Genomic DNA, 18314 nt, shown 5'->3' with positions numbered 1-18314 from the left:
TTCGTTTTAACGTTCACTTTTCTATGCTCACAAGGGTTTGATGGAATTTTAGGCAGATTTTTTACATCCCTTCCTGTTGCCAATCTTCAGCTCTTTCCAAATAAAGTAATATTCATATGTTGTGATGGAGAAAAACACAAGAGTACAAGAGTATTATTATAAATCACCATCCCACTTCCATTGCATACACACACACACCTCCCCTTTTACATACACACACACATATACTCACACAGAGTTGAAACACTTTGATTTTATTTTTCACCCCTTCCTTTCTCATTCATATGTTGTGATGGAGAAAGACACAAGAGTATTATTATAGTAGATTCTTTGTAATATTACAAGAAAAAAAAACCCACTTGTTCACACATTCTACAACAAAACCTCTTACATGTACATACACACACTTGTCTAGATTTCTTAACCCATGGCAATGGCAAATATGAAACTGATGGTGTATTGAAATCTTCAAATTTTAAGAGTGGTAGTGATGTATATATATATAGGATTACTTGTGTACCCACACAAGTAATCTCCAGGAGTGCCTTCGGATTTAACTATCCCCTGGTTGCTTAGATACTTCAGACTACCCCTGAAATATTGAAGCAATCCTATTATATACCTGTTTATATATATATATATATATATATATATATATATACACACACACACACACACACACACACACACACACACACACACACACACACACACACACACACACACACACACACACACACACAAGTGAGTGTGTAGTGGGACATAGTCCTTAAATGCTTAGGATGTGTGGAAACTAGAAAAAAAATATGAAGCAAGCATGCTTCACTGGATATATGATATTAGTGTGCATGACAGTATTAAAGAGCTGAGAGAAAAATGGATGTAAGAGGAATTGAATGTAATGTGCAAGGGAGAAGACTGCAATAGCATGACCATGTGATATGATCATCACATAAAGAAGTGTCACATACTCAAAATGAATGATACCTGTGAAAGACATGGGACAAATGGGTGAAGACTGATCTCAAGAGGTTACATCTCATGGAGAGATGATGATGGCCTGTTTTAATTAGTAATTTGTGATGTGACCAACAAAGCAAGAATGGTGATTCAAAATTCATAAAAAGTGGTAGTGATGTAAATCTAGATATATGCACCATTAAGTCTACTGTTGCTTCTCACACTTTGTCACCCTCTCATTTTCTCATCACTCACTTTCCTATCACCCTTGCTGCACATTAATGCAGGACCTTCTCACACGCTGTTCCTCCATCATCCTTTTCTTCACTTGGCCTCTATCACTCAAGCTGGACCATCTCAAAGTCTGTTTTAGAGGAGACTACATTGGACCACATTGTTGTTGGCACTCCGTTGCTTACGACGTCGAGGGTTCCAGTTGATCCGATCAACGGAACAGCCTGCTCGTGAAATTAACGTGCAAGTGGCTGAGCACTCCACAGACACGTGTACCCTTAACGTAGTTCTCGGGGATATTCAGCGTGACACAGTGTGACAAGGCTGACCCTTTGAAATACAGGCACAACAGAAAGAGGAAGTAAGAGTGAGAGAAAGTTGTGGTGGAAGAGTACAGCAGGGTTCACCACCATCCCCTGCGGAAGCCTTGTGGAGCTTTAGGTGTTTTTGCTCAATAAACACTCACAACACCCGGTCTGGGAATCAAAACTACGATCCTATGACCGCGAGTCCACTACCCTAACCACTGGGCCATTGCGCCTCCACATTGGACCACATACACTCAATACATTCTACCTCTTCTTCCCCTTCTGTATTGCCTGTCATCTGTTTGCTATCATCCTTTTGCTCTTTTACTTCAACACATTCAGATCTCTGTCCTTGCTCCAATCTCCTGGAACACATTGCCTTCTATTGTTATCCTTTCTTGGCTATGTTGTCTCTCTTTGTCTGCCATCATACTCTTGCTCCTTTCCTCCTTCACATCCCAGATCTCTGTCATCTTTTCACCTTTTGTCATTTCCCTACCTGCCTAGCCAAGTTGCCTTGATTACACATGTACATCTCAATAAACTGACTACAACCCATTTTGAAGTCTATATACAAAATCCTACACTGAACCGAATCTGCCAGTATGCTCTACTTTCAACCATCCTTCTTATTCTGCCTGTCATCACTCTGCTTGGCTTCATCTGCTATCATACTCTTGCTCCTTTTCTTCTTCACATCTGTATCTCTAATATTGCTCTTATCTCCCGGAACACATTGCCATATATTATTCTCTATCTACTTAGCTATGCTGTCTCAGAATGTACCTGTCTTAAAATACTAAGTGCCTTTATCACTCAGTCCCTATATCATGCATCCCTTTTAACACCATCATTTATGCTTCTATCAGCCATACCTCTGACTCTTTAAAGAGGTTGGTGAGTAAATATGTGCAGTTCTGAGCTCCTGTCAGGCATGTTGTGGACATGGATATCTCTCTAGTGTTGGTGTCTCAAAAAATGTGCTCAGTATACTCATAAAAGTGTATAGTTACCTTGTCAAGGACATGACTCATTTTTAGTGCTGGTGCCAAGAAAAGTAATGCAATACATTCTGTAAAGTGGTTTGTGTTTGGAAAGGCATCCAACCATTGAAACTGAATCAAAAATGAAATGCATTAGCAAGATGTGGTACTCCAATTCATTTTGGTAAGCAGTTCACTCGAATACATACTGAATATGTACTTATTCTGATCAGAGTAAGCCATCCAACCCCTATCATCATGGAAAGTAGTGCATTTAGAACTACATTATTCGCTGTGCCCAGTTTTGAAGACAATAGGATGTAACTTGACTGCTACTACTAGCAGTTTGAGTGATCATGTAGAAGCTTCTTCTCATTGGTTTGCATCACTATTTATTGTTAGACATGCTATCATAAGATGTAGAATTTGTGGTCTCATTTTAAAGATGGTTAAAAATTTGTGAAAAATAATTTTAGCTGCTACATTGTGAAAGTAGCCCAACTATATAGCAACTCATTTATTAGCTCAATGCAGTGGTAGTAAATAGGGAGTGTTTACAAAAATTCAAATTTAGATCAGGTATCTAGGATATAAGCCGCAGCAGGTAAGATAAAAACAGCTGCAGATATTAAGCTGTTATAAATTAAACAGAAATCTACTTCATCCATGACAACATGGTTAAATGGACACTAACCCTAGAAGTGTGATGATAGTGATTCTGTTTTTAAACTCTTGAACTTTGATTGACCTTTTCATGTCTAAAGTTATTTCTGTTATAATCTGTCAGCTGTTATGCTACCACTGTTTTAAATGCAGATTGATACATGCATTCTGATCCTTCATTCATAGTTCATCATTGAAGCAGTTGGATATACTGATGATGATTGACAACCATGCAAAACAGCTTAATAATAATAATAATAGTGGTTGTGGTGGCAGCGATGGTGGTGGTGGTGGTGGTGGTGATGTAAAAAAAAAAGTGGGGGAAATATTTTCACCAGAACACACAGCTGTTACTTTTATATTTTTATGTAACTATCATTCTTAGATCACTTAGCAGTGAAGAAAAACACTAGAGAAGGCAAATGATCAATCAATAAAATGCATATTTCTGCCATGAATGCAACTTGTTTGAATAAAAGACCATCTTCTTTAGACTACATGAATGTACATGTGTATGCACATACAATATACCAAGTGGAATGGAGGAGAAAGTGTTAAACTTAGCATGCTAACGTTCTGTCTTCTTCAATTTCTATGTTTTAAATTGAAAGTGGTTATAATATTTTGAAGTGGTGAGGGAATTTTTTTCGTAAGTGAAAAAAAATATATTGCAAAATTTTCACTTTAAGGCTTTTGGCTAACATGTTAGTTGATATAAAAATAACATTTTTCATTATTAATATTTTTCCATTTTTTTTTTTATGGAGCTGTCCTCTATTTATGTTTTATTTTAATAAAGTAATATAATGTTATTTCTTAACATTTTAAACTTTAATATACAAATTTTTAAAATCAAATTGCAGTAAGGAATATATTTACTGTGTGTGTGCACATGTGTGTGTGAGTTAATACCCCAGAGGAAATTATTTTTGAAGGAATCTTTAGTTGTGTGTGTGTAATATTATAGGTTATAATTGGAATGCTAGGTTTCCAATATATATATTTAAATTAGACTTTAAGATATAGGATTCTCATGCCTTTACCAATGTACACATGAATAAATCTGTTTATTTATATATTCATTTTTTTTTTTTCAGACATCTGTAAAGTGCCTAGAAGCAGGCTGTAACAATTTCTATTCAAAACGTATGTATACTCTCTCTTTCTCTCTCTCTCTCTCTCTCTCTCTCTCTCTCTCTCTCTCTCTCTTTCTCTCTCTCTCTCTCTCTCTCTCTCTCTCTCTCTTTCTCTCTCTCTCTCTCTTTCTCTCTCTCTCTCTCTCTCTTTCTCTTTCTCCTTGCAGCAGTTTATTTGTTTTAACATAGTTTTCTTTTTTCTTATTTATGAAGCATTACTTTTTTTTTTATGATTATTGAAATTTATAATGATAGGAAGCCCCAAAGGATCCAAGATAACATGTAGTTAACAATCTTTTCCAGAAGCAGTATTCTTAGCAAGAATTTAGGAATATTGAGTTTACTTGCTCATCTTCACCCATTCCTTTAAGGAAATTATTATAATGAGTGCACAAATAGATATGTTTCTTATAAGAGATGTTCTAGTGTTGTTTACCTAGAGCAACAAATTGGCAGTCATTCGAATGTCTGGTAGAAAACCTTGTATTTGTTTTGGAACCTCTGCACTCTGACTTCAAATCCTGCCAATGTCAATTTAGCGTTTTATCTTTCTGGGGTTACAAAATAAAGTACTAAATATTGGGGTCAATTCCCCATCTCTCTCTGAATTGACTACACTATACCATGAAAAGGGTCATGGAAAATTTCTTACATCATCCCTTTCTTTAGAAATGGATGAGCTGAGTAAGGGGTTAAGCAACTTCTTCTTATAGAAAAACTACATGGAACAGAAATATATGTAATTTAAAGTTTATTTCTTAACAATAACTGCATTATTCTATGCTTAATTATTAAATTTTCAATAGTGTGTATTAAGCTCATTATCCAAAATAGATAAAACTCTTCTCTTTGTATGCCTCAATAAAATTTGGTCAATAAAAAAGAAATTGTATGCAAGGTGGTTAAGCAAATAAATTGAACTATGTAAACAAATTTGTTTATGTTGGCATGGATATATAAAAATGCATGTAAATTGAGAAAGTGCTAGATAAGAACAAAGAAACAAAAAACAAAATATTGGATTTAAGAAGAGTGAACCAATTTGATGAAATGATTCAAAACTGTAAAAGATGCTTATGTCATTGTAGATCCACTCAAATTCATATCAAGAAAACAAAATGCATATTTCAATTTATTAAATGTAACAGAGAATTTTGTGACTGGTAGTTTTAGAACTGGTCACATGTGGGTACAAATTTTATTTCAAATAATAACTGTACAAAACACTACACTGTATTTTATTTTTATATGATTTTAGTCAGAAAGAAGAGAATAAGCTTACAACTTTCACAGGCCCTCTAAGATTGGTCAGATTGGTGCAAATGATGGTAAGCTTGATCAGCTGTAAGTATACAACAGCAAAGAAAATATGTGCTATGTAGGAGATACCAGAGGTTTAATATTTGGGAAGGAAGGATTTAGTCATGGTGGTTAGTGTAGGGTCTGGGAAGTGAGACATAGAACAGATGAGAGGGATAGCAGTGAATCTATTGGGTGAGCTGGGGTGGAAGTAATATGCAACTATACAGTCTCTCCTTCCTCTGATTTATTATTTTTCCTTTTCATTCTATTTTCCAGATGAACTGAGGCGTTGTTTGCCTGCAATGATAGTGGATATTCTTGAAGAAGTTCTTGAACAATATTATGTTGATTTCATAACAAATATGCTAATGAAATCCTATTCTCCAAGTGATACCTCTGTGGGGCCTGATAATGAAATGACTGTAGGAGAACTTGAACGTCCTCGAAAGCGGTTAGCAATCAGTTATGATAGCTTACCAGAAAACTGGGTTGAAATGGAATCAAAATTTGTAAGTATTTGAAGAAATAAAATGCAAAAATATTTTTCTGACATTCAATAGTTGAAAACTGTAACTAATCCTTTCTTAACATTTGTTCTTCATTTGAAATATTTAAAGCACTTTCAGTTATTGATAGCCACCCAGTACCACTTAATTTTCATCTTTTATCAAATAGATTGGTGATGTAAATTTATGAAATATAGCATGAATTACGTAACCATTTTTATATATAAGTGTTCACAACAAATCCCTTCTTGGATTCTACTGTATGACTACTTCTTAGAGAATCAAAGTTGTTTTATGTTGCAAGTATAAAAATGACACTATGGTTAAATTGTTGTCCTCAACAGAAGCTGATTCCCTACAAGCTTTGAGCAACTTTTTAAAATTGTGTTGATTTTTGTAAATCATAATACATGGCAGTAAGAATTAAAAATGATTATGCAGTAAGGATAGAGAAAAAGAAAACATTAGCTCAGTGACTGGTGAAATTAGTCATTGAGCTAATATTGTCTTTTCCTCACTGCATAATTATTTTTAATTTGTTTCATGTTAACACTAACTTAACTATTGTTTTTCATGCAGATGGTCTCTGAGTTATATATTTCTTTAAAGAAATAACTGTTCCTTTTGTTTTTTCAGAGTAATCAGCTATTCGTTTTGGATTCTGATTCTCAAGAATATGTCAATGTGTCTAGAATGTTTTTGTCTTCAATGCATTATCCAGCCACTGAAATAGTACGAATCTCTCGAATCCAAAATCCTATTTTATGGAAATATTACTGCTTGTAAGTATTATTTTTGTAAACTGGTTATAGAATAAAGTACAAATTGCCTGTGCGAAGAAGAACCTTAATGTTGGTGTTAGTAAACACCACACTCTCTCACTGTGTGTGTTATGTTTGTTTTAATGCTGGTTTCAATGAGCTGATCAAAGAATCGCTTTTTCCTTAGCTATCTTACCAATAATGATGGGATAATTGTTGCTGGAGTTCTGTTTTAAAATTTGTGACTTTCTACTGTGTTCATATTTTAAAGTTACTAGATAGTTTAATCAAACCAAATTTGGTTGTTCCATTTAGCAGATCAAACACTCATTTACAAATTTCCTCTTTGACGTGGGTTCATTCCTAAAAAGATAAAGCTGCTGCTGCTTTTTGTAACCAGAACATTGTACAGCTCTGCTTAATTTACTGACTCTCTCAAAAGCTCGAGTGAGGCTCACATTAGAGTATAGCTCGTGTATTTTGGATGGCACTGATACTATATACAAAGTTCTTAAATCTCATTCAAAAGAAGAAAGAAAGGTATGTGATTAATTGACAGATATTTACTGATGAACTGGTTAAGAAATGGTTTTAAGTATATAGTATCATTGTCAAACAAACATACTGTGAAAAAAACAAAGATGTTTTTTTTCTCTCTTCTGTAATATTTAGAGGAGAACATAGGTATTGAGTAGGAATAAACATTATTTCTTTTTTTTTTTTCTTACAATAGTGATTTTGGTACTTCTGTTTCTTCTATTTCTCATTTGAACATGTTTGGGATTGGTTTAACAAGAGTGAATATTTGCAATTGTTTGAACAGCTGATTTATTGTTAGTCTTTTTGACACCAATCAGTTAGTAAAACTAAAGTGAGTTACCTCGACTGTTGCAAAGAAATGAAAGATGTTTACTATTAACACTGAGAATAAGGTTAGATTCTAAGGCATGTCCCTTAATATTTTTATGCCAGTCAAGTTTAACCTGAAAGATTCAAATATTGTTCCTTTTATTATTTTATTCAATATGGTTGCTGGTGCTGCATAAAAACACCCAGTACACTTTGTAAAGTGGTTGGTTTTGAGGACATTCAGACATTCAGTCAAAGAAATCATGCCAAAACAAGCATGAAACCTAGGCAGCTCATCAGCTGGCCAACTTCTGTTAAACCATCCAACTCATGCCAGCATGGAAAACGGACATTAAATGATAATGATGATGATGATAATTATTTTCTCTACTATTTGCAAAAAAAAAAAAAACTTTTTATTTTTCATCTTACAGAAAAAAGCGTGAGATGGTACAAGAGAATGATGGTCTTAATGTTGAAGAAAGACAACTATTCCATGGTACAAAAAGCAAAGTGGTTGAACCTATATGTCGTAAGGGATTTGACTGGAGGCTCTGTGGAAAACATGGTACTGTTTATGGACATGGTAAGTAGCTTTTATTGTGTGCTGCATTATAACTTTTGTCTAAATGACATAAAAAGTAGGAGACATGAAATATGTCAAAAAGGATTCAGAAAAATTAATTTTTTATACCCAAAGATTGGTTTGAACATTGTCTAAACCCTTTTATTCAATCTACTCAATTGAAGGCATCATGTTTGTCCAGTACAATTTGATTGAAAAAAAATATGAATGAAATATTTTTGTTTAAAAATATTGGTCCATTGATTTTCTCACCAACAAATTTTAACAAAAGACACACACACTCACACACTGTGCCATGAGAAAGTACTTAGCATTTTCTGAAAAGTGGTTAGTATTGGGAAAAGTATTCAGCTGTAGAAATCATGCCAAAGCAGACATAGCAGTATGATGTAATCCTCCAACATGTTGATCCCTGTTGGACCATCCAACCCATGCCAGCATGGAGAGTGGGCATTAATTGACAATGATGATAATGATCATCATCATCACTGATTTTATGTCTACCCTTCCATGCTGGTAGGACTTTTTGAAGATTACAACTCTATTAGTCACCCGTTTGCCTGACTGGCCTTCGTGCCAGTGGCATGTAAAAGCGCCCACTACGCTTTCGGAGTGGTTGGCGTTAGGAAGGGCATCCAGCTGTAGAAACTCTGCCAAATTAGATTGGAGCCTGGTGTAGCCATCTGGTCCACCAGTCCTCAGTCAAATCGTCCAACCCATGCTAGCATGGAAAGCGGACGTTAAACGACGATGATTACAACATGCTGGAATGTTGTGCATATTCTGTAAGGTGATTAGCATTGAGAAGGGTATTCATTTGTAGAATAGTATCTATTCTAAAAATTGGGATACACACAATTACCAGATAAGATTGGAGCCTGGTGTGGCCTCCTGGCTTGCCAGTCCCCAGTCAAACCGTCCAACCTATGCCAGCATGGAAAATAGACGTTAAACAATGATGATGATGATGACAATCATAGATGCACACACATGTACAGTGGGTTGTTGCACTGTTTCTTTCAACCAAATTTTATTTACAAGGCATTGGATAGAAGGGTATCCAACTGTAGAAGCCATGCCAAAACAGACAATAGAGCTTGGCACAGTCCTCCAGCTTGCCAGCTCTATTTAAACCATCCAACCCAGCATGGAGAACAAACATTAAAAGGCGATGATTATTGGTCACCCAAAGTCTGTTAGAAAACACTTGTGGTGCACATATTTTTTTTGTTGTCACTCCGTCGCTTCCTACGTTGAGGGTTCCAGTTGATCCGATCAACGGAACAGCCTGCTCATGAAATTAATGTGCAAGTGGCTGAGCACTCCACAGACACGTGTACCCTTAACGTAGTAGTTGTCGGGGATATTCAGCATGACACAGTGTGACGAGGCTGACCCTTTGAATTACAGGCACAACAGAAACAGGAAGAAAGAGTGAGAGAAAGTTGTGGTGAAAGAGTACAGCAGGGTTTGCCACCATCCCTGGAGCCTCGTGGAACTTTAGGTGTTTTCGCTCAATAAACACTCACAACGCCCGGTCTGGGAATCAAAACCGCGATCCTATGACTGTGAGTCTGCTGCCCTAACCACTGGGCCATTGCGCCTCCACGGTGCACATATAGTTGCCAAGCAAACTGTGTCCTTTTTGAATTTACTTATCATATCCTTCATGTCGTTTTTATCACATTCCTAAATAGAATGAAAAGCTAATTTGATTTGTGTAGGATTTGAACTGGAAGATAGAATACCATAAAATGTTTATTTTGGTGTTTATCTCTTTAGAAACTTACTATGAAAATACATTTTATGATATATAATAATTGGTCATTAAAACATTCTGGTGCTAGAGATTGTGTTGCTGGCATTACAATACTACCTGCTCTGCTGTGGCTTCCTCAAAATATAACTATCCCTCTTATGAGATCATTCTCTCACCTTAACAGACATTAAAACTTGTTACTTTAAATTGAATACTCTAAGATTTGTCTCCCTTGTATACATTTACATTCTCCAGTGACAGCTCATTTATAATAATGAAAATACAGTACTTTCAATTCTGATCATTTTTCATCACTCCACATTAACAGCATCAGTGCTTAATCTAATTTTCCACAATGCTACAATCATAAACCATGAATTAAAAAATTCCTTTTATGGTAGATTTCAAAATTATTGAAGGGCATCTATCTTCCATATTGGACTCACCCAATTAGAAAGCTTTTAGTGCCAAAAGAAGTAAACCCCCTCCCACAGGTGAACCACCTGTATTATTATTTGAAACTGCCCATAAAGTCTTCAAAATTCACTATGAAAACAGCAATTGAAGCCTTAAGGCCTAATGTCATTTAAGTTACGTTATCTATGAATTTTTAAAAATTGAACCTGCATTATTGTTCTCAGCATAGATGCATCCCTATAGGTTCTTATGTACTTTCATTTCACTCCAGTTACTTATATACTTCCCCACTCTTGCCCTACACAGTCGTTTCAGTTCCTAGATACTGTTCTAAGAGACCAATAAGTCTTATGGTGCTTGTTCCTCTCCCACTTCAGCTGACCATTAGTTTTTCAGTGGGAAGCTCTTTTACATTTTGACAGATTTTAGCTTTAGTCCATGCCAGATCCCATACACTCTCCTCACCCAGTATATTTGTTGGGATTGTTTAATTTAGTCACCAACCACTTAACCGAGATAAACTATACTGAGTTACATAATGATTACGAAGTGGGTGACTTCAAAAGAGAATAATACCAAATACTTTTAAAAATGCTTTTAAAAAGTGGATCATATTATATCAAATCCTAATAGCTACAGGTCCACTTAAATATTTCAACATTATATAAAATATGTCTCAGGGTGTAAGTGAAACAATTTATATCATAGTTCAAGAAGAGTGTCCAAAAAGAGTTTATTTTAAATGCAAACACCAATTCCTAGCAGATGCATTATAAATATTAGATAGTACAAGATAACTCCATGAAGAAGAGAACTACCCTAATATCAGTATTGTTTGATTGAATGAAAATGTAATACAGTATATTCCTGACTAAATTTTAACTGCCTCCAGGTTTTAAATCAACATATTAGATCTTGTCAAACCTTATTACTTAATTAGTATAGTAGATATAATGATCATATCTATGTTATGCAAATGTCCCAAGAGATTAGACTTAACGAGTTATGTACACTACATGTACTAAAGAATTTGTATTGTTGCTTTAGCCAACTGAACTGCTGTAAAAATTCATAATTAGCTTACAAAAAGAGTGTGTTCAGGTTCCTATAGCAAGTGAAATAATGTAACTATCATACTATTTAATAATGTAATAATTATTTTTACCATACCTTATTACTACTACAATTTACCTAAGTAAACTTTACAATCTAGGCCATAACTTAAATTCTCATTATCTTACTGACTCTACTCAAAGCATTATAAACCCCTAGATAAAATATAAAAACGACAAAACAATATGATTTGCACATGCATACACACCTTATACTTTTGTGCCACTATAATCTTAGGGAAAATATTGCAAAAAGCAATAAAGTATATTGAGATAATGTAAAATTCACTTAGATTTACTACATTTCTATTTTTCCTTTTTAATTGTATCCTCTTTTCATTTTTGTCTTTTTCATTGTAGGCTCCTACTTTGCGGGCGAGGCTTCATACTCTCATCAATTTACTGATGACATTCGTATTAAGCGGCAGCGTCCGATTCCAGCTGGTCGTGTCAGTTCTAACAACATTGCAATGACCACTAAAGTCTTCTGCAATCCTTACAATAAAAATGCTTTCCTCAAGTTGAGTCCAAGTATTAATATTCCAAGTATGAACCCAGCTGCACCACTGCAATTAACAGGCTATACAAGTTCAGTGACCACCTATACTGCTCAAGGAAGCATAATGGCCAGTTCTAGTAACAACCCATTTGTTAGTCAAGCTTTATTAGGAGCTGCACCTCCTGGAGCTGGATCAAATATATGTTGTCCGACTATCAAAGCTACTAACAATCCAAACACTGCTGTAAACAGAGTACCGTCTAATCGCATAAACATTGTCATGATGCCAATGACAGATGCAGACAAGAACCAAACTGTTCAGAATATGCCTAATATGCAAGACACTTCATCAGTTGGCATTGCTCCTAATGTCCCATCATCTTCTTCATCTTCAACACCCTCATCATCATCTTCATATTCATTACAAAATTTGACTGTATCCTTTCCTTCCAGTGGTAATGTTGGTCCTACTGTAACTGCTAACAATACAGTTATGCAGTCTCCGCTTGTGCTGTCAACAGCCCCTAAACAGCTAGTACACCAACAACTGCAGACAGTGCCAGTGACTAGCACACCTCAACATATCCCTCTGGTTGTACCCTTCCAGGCAGGAACTGCTGTTAATCCCAAAAGCCATTTGGCTTCACACTCACACTCTAAATTAATCTTTGGAGGATTGTCACAACCACAACAGCAAATGCAACAACAGCAACAACAACAACAGCAGCAGCAGCAGCAAAAATACCTTCTGCAGCGCATCACACAACGACTTCAGACACAACCCACACAACGACTGCAGGCACAAGCAACACAACGACTCCAGCAACCAGCGATACCATCGCAGGCGCTGCAGTCACAGCAACTCTCACAAGCTCAACAGCCATTATTGCAATTGCAGGCTGTGCAACAACTACAACCATCACCGCAATTACAGACTGCTGCACAAGTTCCACAGTTAGCCCAACCGCAACATCATCAGCAACCACAGCAAGTTGGGCCAACACTGCAACAGGTCACATCAACTTCAGCACCTCAGCTGATAACACTCGGAGAATTTTTGTCCCCTTTTCAAACAGGAGCTTCGGCAGCTAAAGTTAACATGGTGTCTCACACCCAGCCGAAACTTGTTTTTGGAAGAGTGCCATCTCAACAACAATCTCAACAACAGCAGCCTCAGCAACAAGTAATGGCCCAGCAAGCTGGTGTACCTCCACAGAACCAACCCCAAGCCCCACCCCAGCATATACAAGCTGCACAACAAACACCACATCATCTACATCACTATCACCATCACCACCATCACCACCACCATCACCAAGCCCCAGTGCAACCACAGCAGCAACCCCAACAAATATTCCTGCGGAAAGGTTTTGTTGTGCCCATTCCACCAGGAACTTCTGGTCCTAAAGTCAGCACTGTTGGCCATTCACAATCCAAACTAATAGTGAAAGTACCACCAGCACCACCAGCACCATCCCAACAACAACAGCTGGTCCCACAGACCCAGCCTCAGCCCCCTACCCCACAAGCAATCCAGGCTCAACAGACAGCAAACACACTCCAACTCTACTGCCAAAATGGAGAACCCCATACGACACGGACCTCAATACCTACAAACTGCACGCGGAAAATGTTCATTGCCAAAGTTCTCGTGGGCAAGTACACAGGTGGTAACAGCAGCCTGAAGAAAGCCCCACCTTTATATCCATGTGCCGAACCATTTGGAAAATGCTATGACTCTTGTGTAGACAACATATGGGACCCAAAGATTTTTGTTATATTTGATAGTGCCCAAGCTTACCCCGATTATTTAATAGAATATGTTGTATAGTGATAGACTGATTTTTATATGAAACACTCTTGATAGCATATCTCTTTCTCTGTCTCTTTCTGTCTCTCTCTCTCTCACTCCTTCTCTCCTATCATGGTAAAGTTGACAAATACCAAACTGTATAAATGGAACAGATTTTAGTGGGGAAAAGACTATGAAAAGAAGTGGGTGAAAGTGTTTACTTTCTTTTTTTCTGGTCTACATTTTCCTTTTTATATATTTTCTTTTTCTTTATTAGTATTTTTATAGTTTGTGTTGAAAATTTAAATGCATGTATATTTTTGTTAACAATGCTTTTATCATTATCATAAGTATTATTGTTTGAAAATTAACTTTGCTATTTTTAACTTTATTTTTTTGTTTACTTCTAATCTTATTATTATTCCTATCTTGCACTTGTTGCTTCATAGTGTCTTTTAGGTACGCTGATAGCTTAGTAAGGAAAGGAACAATTATTTTTTTTGTCTTTTTCATCCTTTTAAATTTAAGCTGTTTAAATTGGGAGAAAAATCTTTTTAGAACACATTAGATCTTGTATAAATGTTTCTTTAGAATTGGGTACCATAACCAGTTTACATAGAATTTTAATACAACTTTTCTTCTAATTTTTAATACTAATATTTTTAATCTAAGGTTGCCCTCTTATCACCTGCTCCTATTGACCCCCTTTTTGAGAAAAATATTCATTATCTTTTCTCATGTTCATTTGCTTTCCCCGCCCCCTTATGCTTTAAACCTCACTATCTTCTCCATTATCTTTTTGTTTCCGACTCTTCATGAAGGATTGCTATTATAAGTGGTTTGTTATGTATGTGTGTGTATGTGTGTATGCATGCACATGTGTGCATGCATTCTTGATAAGGTGTGCTTATAAATGTCATTTGTTACATTCTGATATCATTGGCAGTCATTTGCTAGCAAGAGATATCTTGCATGAACATATTTGTGTAGTATCGTCAGTTTGCAATGCTCAACACAATTAAATTTAAAGAAATAAATAAATGCCTCGGTTTAATTTTCTTTAATTAAATATACACCATTTTCCCCATAAAGTCTTTGTATATTCTGGATTTAAAAAAAAAACTTACAACTGATTCTTAATTTAGAAATATTTGGAATTTTTACAAACTTATGTCAATTTCATTCCTCTCTCAACTACAGCTTCTGTTTTACTATTTTTTTTTCCATTGTCTTTAACTAAGAAAATTTCTCTAACTTATCACCCTCTTTCTCTTCATCATTTTTCATATAAAATGTTTCTTCTCTCTTTCTCTCTCTCTCTCTCTCTCTCTCTCTCTCTCTCAGTATTTTCTACTATTGATGTATCTTCTGTTATCAATCTTTATTCACTTTTCATTTTCACTATATCTCACCAGCTGTCTTGTTCTTTGTTTCCTCATGCCCTTCTGTTCCCACCCCTTTGGAAAAACAATAATCAAACAAAAATATGAAAGAAAATTTTTCTTTAATACATTCTTATTACAAATATTTTGTGATGTGTTTTTGTTTATTTTTTTTTCTTTCTTTTAACTGATTACTTCAATGTTTTATATAGTCTGGTGATATATTTAATATGCTGTAGGGTAGGCAACTTATGTATATAGGGTTTAATTGAATCCAATTAAATATTTTTAATAATTAGCACTTCTATTCAATATATCTTAATTGATAGTTGTTTTTTTTTTGTTTTTTTTTTTAAACAAATGAAAATTTAACACAAACCAAATCTCAATTAGCATTTTGTAAATGTTGGTGCTGCTGTAATATTGTTATTCTTATAATCATCATGTGAACAAACTCTAAAGGTTTATAGAGGTATAATTGTGATATTCTTGAAATATGCATTTTTAGCAATTGTAGATGATTAATATGTAGGAAGAGTTTTAAAATGACAAAAAAATCTTACACACACCTACACACAAATTCTTACTTGACTTTCTACAATAAATTCATTCCAATAACTCTTATTGAACTTTTGCTTATTTGTACTATTTGTATGGGGATGGCTATATTTAACAGTCTTTTAATGGGGGGCTTCTAATTTTCTCTGTTAGTAAGAGTTATAAAATTGTCGGGGTGTTTTTTATTTTATTTCGGGAGCTTTTAAAACATTTTTTCTTTGTCATAAATATAAAAGTCTTTCTGCATCATATTTGGTGTAACTGCCAGAATTTTCCTGACTGTTACTATATACATTTGGTATGCTGGCCTCTGCCATAAATTTGGTATATATATTTCCATCAATATATACAACAAAAACAACACACACAGTATTTTTTTTTTAAATTTCTTTATCACATATCAAGTTTTATTGATTGTTTAACAAGTAGGCTGATATAGAACACTTTCCTACAAAATTTAGTTATTTTGATGGTGAAGTATGAACACACTAATTGATGTAATTGTTTTGCTGAATCAGCACATTATCTTGCATCTGTAACTGAGAGGCTGCTAAATCACATTTTCACTAAGCTCTACTTGTATGTGTGTGTGTATGTATATATGCATGTGTGTGTTACTTTAATATCACTAGGAATAGGTGACAGTTTTTTTTTTTCTTTTCTCCTGGGAGTAGGCCTTTGTAAGTAGATTTGTCAATTTTCCATTCTATTTCTCCTCAATACAATTTAGTATAAAATACAATGATAAACAAAGCAGCTAATTAACACTTTGGTATATTATTTACATTTTAGTAGTTTGACCAACACAAATTATTCTTGTGGAAATTATAGTTGGTTGTTTGTGATAGAATTACATTAATAGTATTTTCCTTGTTTTTAATATTTGCTATCTTCATTATAGTGGAGGTGTTAGTTGGTATCAATAATGTCTTCATTGTAATGGAATGTAACATTGGTGAGCTTTGTTACTTTACTACAAGGGGACATTGATGTAATTGTGCTGTTTTAGATGTTTGCATTTCTTCTAACAGAAATTGGTGACCTATTGGCAGTTTTGGTATCCTCTCTTTTTTGTTGGGATAACAATTTTGGTGTCTTCACTGCAATCGGAGTATTGCTGTGATGATACATTGGTTTGCTTCATTATGAAAGAAAAAGACGTGGCTGCATGAATTCAATAGTTTTCCATTATTGACTGCTATGTAGTGTAAACAGAATTTAGTATGGTTATCCTTTGTCTGGAAACAGTGTAATTCATGCACATTAACCCTTGACATTATCTTGGATTTTAAACCTACTCTGGTAGGTATGAAGTACTTGTGGTTCAGTTATACTCTGCATTGACCATATGTACATTACTATAGGAAGCTCTTTATGCTATTATTAATATTGTTATTAACATAATTATTATGCTTTCCTTTTTGCTTTTTTTCTCATACTTTCAACACTGGTGTATTCTGTGAAAAGTCTGGACTACAAGAATATCTGTGACAGTATTGTGATTTGTTTAGTATAATTACACCATCCTGTTTTCTGCCACTAGCTATTCTCTCTTAATCACTGTCACAAAGGTGTCAAACAAATCAGGAGTATATATTTTGTATGGAGACATCTCATGTTCAGTCTCATCATCTGCTGAACATTACATTAATTCCTGCCTCTTCTGTCCATATTTCCAAGTGGATAGAATATACCACCATTTATAAACAACTTAGGCTAACCAGTTTTTGAGGTTTCTGATATAGATTTGCTTTATTATTATAAATTTAAGTTCTACATTATAAGTAAAGAAATAAGTGCATATGAGTATGTGTGTGTGTGTGTGTGTATATATATATATATATATATATATATATATATATATATATATATATTATGTGTGTGTGTGTGTGTGTGTGTGTGTGTGCTTATATATACTGAATTCTTTACACAATTCATATTTCACACTACTATGATCTTCATGTAAATTAACTTTTACAATGTTCCAAGCTGATTTTATATCCATTGAAGTTGGTTCATTTTTTGGTCAGTTTCTAAATAATGTTTTGTCCAAGTGGTGTTTATAATTGTTGTCACTTTTCATTTGCCAATTCATTGGTTGTTCCATTGCCATTGGTCAAATTCACCATTTTATTGGTCTATATGAACTTTTACTTTTTAATCGTTGTCATATTGTCAGTTTTCATTGTCCAATTTGGTGGTTGTCTTATCTGTACCTGCCAATTTCATCACTGTAACCAACAAATTGGAGAAAAAGAAAAGCAACTACAATCATAAACACAACCTTAAAAAAGAATATTTAGAAGCTGGCTAGTACTTAGAAATTCAAAATAATGAATGCTTATCAATAAATATAAAACCAACTTAAAATATTGTAAAACTGTTCATCATAAGATTGTGCTGGTGTGAAATTAAAGTTGCAATTAAAAGAATTCAGTTTAAATATACTATACACTCTACACTTCTTCAGTGACAAACTTTAGCATTTGAACATATATATATATATA

General features: G+C 34.7%; 1 protein-coding gene across 6 annotated transcripts in view; it reads left to right on the top strand.

Annotated features, from left to right (window-relative positions):
* Positions 1-15873, top strand: part of LOC106882913 (uncharacterized) — a 168870-nt gene extending 152997 nt beyond the window's left edge. For all 6 annotated transcript variants that reach the window (XM_052968693.2, XM_052968694.2, XM_089354131.1 and 3 more), the window contains 5 exons: positions 4246-4294; positions 5863-6095; positions 6729-6874; positions 8137-8288; positions 11937-15873. In XM_052968693.2, the coding sequence (XP_052824653.1) occupies positions 4246-4294; positions 5863-6095; positions 6729-6874; positions 8137-8288; positions 11937-13906 (2550 nt within the window). In that variant the 3' untranslated portion in view covers positions 13907-15873. The remainder of the gene's footprint in view (positions 1-4245; positions 4295-5862; positions 6096-6728; positions 6875-8136; positions 8289-11936) is intronic.
* The last annotated feature ends 2441 nt before the right edge of the window (positions 15874-18314 follow it).

This window comes from Octopus bimaculoides, chromosome 6 (assembly GCF_046866305.1).
Source record: "Octopus bimaculoides isolate indiv1 chromosome 6, ASM4686630v1, whole genome shotgun sequence".
NCBI classification, from domain to species: Eukaryota; Metazoa; Mollusca; class Cephalopoda; order Octopoda; family Octopodidae; genus Octopus; species Octopus bimaculoides.
This window is presented reverse-complemented; position numbering and strand designations above follow the sequence as displayed.